Source organism: Diachasma alloeum, unplaced genomic scaffold, assembly GCF_001412515.2.
Source record: "Diachasma alloeum isolate Michigan unplaced genomic scaffold, Dall2.0 Dall_scaffold_00213, whole genome shotgun sequence".
NCBI lineage: Eukaryota > Metazoa > Arthropoda > Insecta > Hymenoptera > Braconidae > Diachasma > Diachasma alloeum.
Window position 1 is genome coordinate 1,849,313 of NW_021680378.1, and position 5,708 is coordinate 1,855,020.

Sequence of the window (5,708 nt, forward strand, 5' to 3'; positions counted from 1 at the left end):
GAGAAGGAGGGAGGGGGGGGAATGAGGCTTTCACAGTAAATCCGAGAATAGCAAAGATACATATAGACACTGAGAGTTGAGGTTTAAGTTTGGGTTTAAGTTTCACTATATTTACATTATTCCGTATTCACAGGCCATCCCAAACCAAGGCAAAATTTTCCAAACACCAACTTTATGTATTATTTTATATTTATAGTATACACTTGGAACACTGTAATTTTACTTATTTCCGGTCAAGTAAATAAGAGGAATGAAGTTTGAGATATCGGAGTTAAATTCGTTTTTAATGAGGTCATGGAGTAGTTGGTTATATTTTCCATTCACTTGTCGACAATTGAATTTCAACTCAATACATTCACCATTGGGAATAAAAGAAAAGTACACGGGGTATTGAGTGGAGTAATGAGGTGAATTCATCTATAAATACATGGAGATATCGGGAAATTTAATTCTTGGATTTATTCGTACAATTGATTGGGCAAATTATTAATAGAAAAGATGGAGATTTGGACTTTTGAAAAAAATGATTTTAATAGGTAATGGAATTTTGCGCGGTGGTGGGGATATTTGTGATTGGGGGGTGGTATGAAAGAGCCAGGGAACCATCGGATTAAAAAAAATACCTCTGCGACTCTCAAGTTATCTGTAACAACCTACTGAAATTATCTTTTTCATGAAAGTACGAGACCTATTGTAATTATCTGTTTTCAAATACTTCTTTCTCACCTTTAATTATTTTCATGGAGTGAGACTGTCTAACGTCAACTCCACAATTCCAAAATTCTTCACTCGTCACGTAATTGGCTTTAACCTATTAGAGTTATCTTTTCCCCTACTAATTTGCATTGTTCAATCTGTTTGACTCCGGTGATTAAAAGGACATAGAGACCTATTTTTTCCCTCTGACGGTAAGTCCTCGGATGATCGGATGCCAGCTCCACAAAAATATAAAACCTACTAAAATTATCTGCTCTGAAAGCACTCATTCCCACTTTTTATTTGATCCACCACTCAAATCATCTAAAACATTCATTTTCCCCGCTACTTAACGTCATCCCGACACCTCCAAATTCTTCAATTGACTTTCGACGCCCATTTTGAAATATCGATGACATTATCTGCCATCAAAGCCTTCTTTCATCCTCACTATCTCTTCGTCTAGCCTCTTTTGCATTCATCGTATCTATATATTTCTTCATCTCAACCTTCCGTCTCGCTCTTTTCACTCCCTCAACTCGTCTACTTTCACCCTTCGTCAGTTCGCGCTTCTTTATTCGTATATTTTTCCGGTAAAAAGACGGAGGTAAAATTTTTTCGAAGGAAAAATATACGGGCGTGTTATCAGGACAACGCCCCCCTCTCCCACTTCCCACCTCTCTTGCTCGTTTCTCTCTCTGTGCCTCCTGTCTGAATGTCTGATCAAAGGGAACATACTATCCCAGAGCTATCTGCAGGAATTTCTTATCCGCTAGCAGTCAACTTTTTTTTCTTCATCACCTTCTCTTTTTTCCCCCCACTTTTTGTGCCTCGAAAAATATTCGGATTATTGTAGCCGCTGGTTCTATTCTCTTCCTGATAGTCAAGGGATCTTAATCATTATTGACAGAAACATCTGCATTGAATGTCAATTTGTTTTTTATCTGAGAAATATTTTGTATAGTTTTTTTTTCCTACTCATCACGATGAGGAGGAAAAAAAAAATCTGGTGCTTTTCTATCTCTATTGGCACCCATTTCTCCCCCACAGCACTTTGCCGTCACCGGAGCGTAATCATTCTGCGGTGGGAGATGTTGAGAGATAAAAGCAGAGGCTTTTTCGTCAGGAGATGAAGAGGTTCAACAATTTTTTTTCGCAATTCAATGAGAGATGATGCACTGACGAGTTTTTCGGGCTAATTTTTTCGAATTTTTTAGGTCAATTAATTTTTTTCATCTACTCTTGATGAATTATCTAGAGATACTATCTTATCTTATCTGTAAGATGGGATAATAAAAATTGATAATTTATTCGATTTTTTTCTCGCCTTGAAAAAAAAATCTCACATCATCTTGTACATAAGATAAGATAAGATGGCGTCAGATAATTACAGGGTCTTCCAAGAGTCATCTGGTTATGCTGCTTAAAAGAATGGCCCTCTCATTCAACATAACCAGTAGTTTTAAAAAATAAATAATTTTACTAGATTATCTATTTGTTTCTGGAATTGTAAAGATGACATCAAATAGCCTGAGAAATTTATTTAGCCATTCAATTGCGCACAACAAATTCTCCATTCTCAACAGGCGAGTGGTAGCATAAGAAGAGAAGGAAATAGGAGTGATAGGAGATGAAAAAGGGGATTCCCCCTATTTCAGCAGTACTCGTCATACTTTGATCAGATGCAGTGGATTTACGCTCCTCCTCTCCCGACTCTTCGCTCCTTCTCGAGTCTTTGAAGCATGCCTCGTCGCATCTCTGGTATTTTCATCCCACCCCCGCCCCTTTTCTTCCCGCCACACCATACTCCCTATCCTTTAGAGAACGTTCCCAGTGGGATCTTAAACTCTCCAACCTCTCCTACACTGAGCATACTCGACGGGTGCCCACAAAGTGCCAGATAATTTATTGTGTTTTCGGTTTATCGTGCCCCTCCACTTCCACTCGAATATAAAGATATATTTCCGTATATTTCTTGGAATGGTCTATTGTGTATGAGATACTTTCGCGGACAAAAAAACTAATGCCAGCAATATTTTCCGTTTTTTTTTTCGAATGCTTCAGATCCAGGTTTATGGATTCAATGCTGAGTTGTATCATAATATGAGTGAGGCGCAGCACAAGAGCCAGGGACTCGTCGCTATTTCAATCATGGTTCAGGTGAGTTTATTGTGGATTTCGTGAGAACGAAGGAGATAAAGGTTTTGTGTGATATTAGAGGTATTTTATCTCGTTTTAAGATGAAATTGAAAATTATATAGATGAACAGATGAATGCCTAGTTAAAAACATACCATAAAAACTCAGTGTCTGATTACTTTTCCAAAAAATGTGCAAATTCGGGTTCACGATATAAAGTTGAGATTAATCATTTCGACGATTATCTGAGATAATCAGATCATCATCTTGTATTTCTATAGGGAAATTTTCCTGGATTGTTAATCCATTGAGAACAGATCCTGAATAGAACACGGAAATGATGAAAGATTTATAGATAAAATTCAAGATCTTATCTTATTTGAAGATAAGATAAGAATTGGGAGGAGGTGGGGAAATATTTGGATGAATAACCAAAGAAAATCAATTATTTCAAAAAAACGAGAAGATGAGATTTTACTGCTGAAAATTTTGAATTATTCATCTCAAAGAGTATCTAAGATAACTAGGTCTTCATCTCCTGTATTATCGTCACGCAATAATGAATATCGAATCATTGCATTGAATTTTTTAGTCACATTTCCCAGAAGTCAACAAATTCTTGATTCCAGTAAAAGGCCACCTCTCCATTATCATAAATATTCAATACTATAAGTAGAGAATAAATTAAACTGATAAATGAGTCATGGAAATGGATAGCAATATGTTCCAATTAAAAAAATTTCACAGTATTCTTTATTTTTTCGTCTCCACGTTATCTCCAAAATGAAAAATTTCATGAATTCGTAAATAGAAATGTCATTATTTATTTGTCACTTGTCATTACTGAATTTTTATAACCTCGAGAAACGAAACTGACCTCTTTTTCATTGCAACGAATACATTTTACATTCTAACACTTTGGCAAGACGTTGGATGATATCAGATGCATGGCGGGCGGGGACGTGGGGAGGGGGGAGAGGTATCTTAACTCCGCAAGGTAATTGTCAATTTAAACGCTTCCCTTGCACTCGCTTGAGGTTTTCATTAGACTCAACGATGAAGGCATATTCCAGGTGGATAATTTAGTTGAAATTATGTCGATAAATAGAGTCATGAATTTTATCTGAATTGACTAGATATTTGATTTTGCGGACATTGCACGGAAGGAATTTCATCGAGATGAGTTAGAATTCGTGGTTAGATGGCAGAGGAGTCAGGGGAATCCCAGGGAGGAATTGAAAGATTATATTCTAGTTATCTTAGATATTTTTTGAGATGATTGCGGTGAAATTTTTTGGGGAGGTGTTATGTTTCAAGATTAGTATTTTTTTATTTACAGTGAAAATCCAGGGAACTTTCAGATTCAATGCAAGATAACGATCTAGTCATCTCAGATAGTTTTCGAGATGATTGAGATTACAATTTGACGGAAATTTTGTTGACGGAAACTGATTCGCTTCATTGTATGGATGAAGAGTCGATAGCATTTCTGGTGAACATACAAGATGATCATCTAATTGTCTTGGATAATTTTTTAGATGATTAAAATTAAAAATTTTTCAACATTTTTTTTTTATTGGTATTGTTTATTGTATAGTTACAAAACCAGAAAATATTAGATTGAGAACACAAGATAACGATTTGCTTATCTCAGATAATCTTCCAAAATATCCTTGGAAAAAAAAATCTGATTAAAATTCATAATGAAAGCAATGCCAACATAGAACGATGTAATCGCAATGCCTTAATCAAGGTTATTTTCGTTAGTCTCTCCTCATCTTCGTAGGCAGCTTAATTCCAGAGGCGCCAGTTAATAAATAAACCGGGAGAAGTGATTTCACCAAGTTGATGTACCACTAGCGAAACCTCAGATAGAGTGAGACACGAGTGGTTCAGGAGGTACATAAGGGGATGAAGGGAGAGGGGAGGGGAGGGGGAAGGAGAAAGAGAGAAGTAAACCAGAAGTGTACGCTTCTGCGGGGAATAAATATGCTATGGCCCCTGGGGATTTTAATGACGAGAGAGAAAACTGGGAATAAAATTTTCTTGGTTGCTTTTTAATAGGGGGGAAAACGGTTTCGGTTGAATCCTTCTACTTTACTCATTTATTTTCACTCAGTTTAAATGAAAAAACATTTTCAACGGTTATCCAAAGAGATAAACCCCATGATAAATACTGAGAGATGGAAAATTAGGGGGTGGATGCGTTCAAGTTCACGAATAATTTGTTCTTTTGCGGGAGAAATCGAAATTTTTTTGTGAGGAACGGGACATCTTTTTTTATTAAGCAGCAACACCCGAGATGAACAATCTAATTATGTCAAATAATTTTTTGAGAGGTGAAGATCAATTTTTGTGATTAATCTTTTCCGGATGGAGTCACCAGATGACCATTTGATTGTGTAAGATAATTTTTCAGATTATTAGGGCAAAATTTTTGGGAATTTTTTTTCTGAAAATTGTTTTTTTTTGTTGGATCGTTGAGGAGCTAGATGAATTCCTGCTCGATAACATAAGATAATCATCTGATAATCTTAGATAATTTTTTAAATGACCAACGTCCCAGTTCCAGCGTAAGTTTTGTATTATCCATTACACGATCATGAAAATATGGTTCCCAAAATAGTTAGGAAATCACTCCTCATTGAAAAAAAAATGCCTGAGAAAAAGAAAAACAAATTCAAACAACTCACGTCGTTAAATACTAATCCAAGCTCCATTAATTCAATCCAACGACAAATTAATAGATGTTGTGACACATTTTCCTGTCGCAAAACTAGGGGAAAAAAATCTGAATACATCTTCAGCATCCTATAAGGAAACCTTAACAGGTGCTCGATCTCTCGATGAACGGGTGAGGACTCGCAAAGGGGA

The 5,708-nt window shown here is 36.2% G+C and overlaps 1 protein-coding gene across 2 annotated transcripts in view; it reads left to right on the plus strand.

Moving 5' to 3' along the window:
• Nucleotides 1-5,708, plus strand: part of LOC107037022 (carbonic anhydrase-related protein 10) — a 69,371-nt gene that overhangs the window by 54,970 nt on the left and 8,693 nt on the right. For both annotated transcript variants that reach the window (XM_015255339.1, XM_015255340.1), the window contains exon 6: nt 2,761-2,856. In XM_015255339.1, coding sequence (XP_015110825.1) covers nt 2,761-2,856 — 96 coding nt within the window. The remainder of the gene's footprint in view (nt 1-2,760; nt 2,857-5,708) is intronic.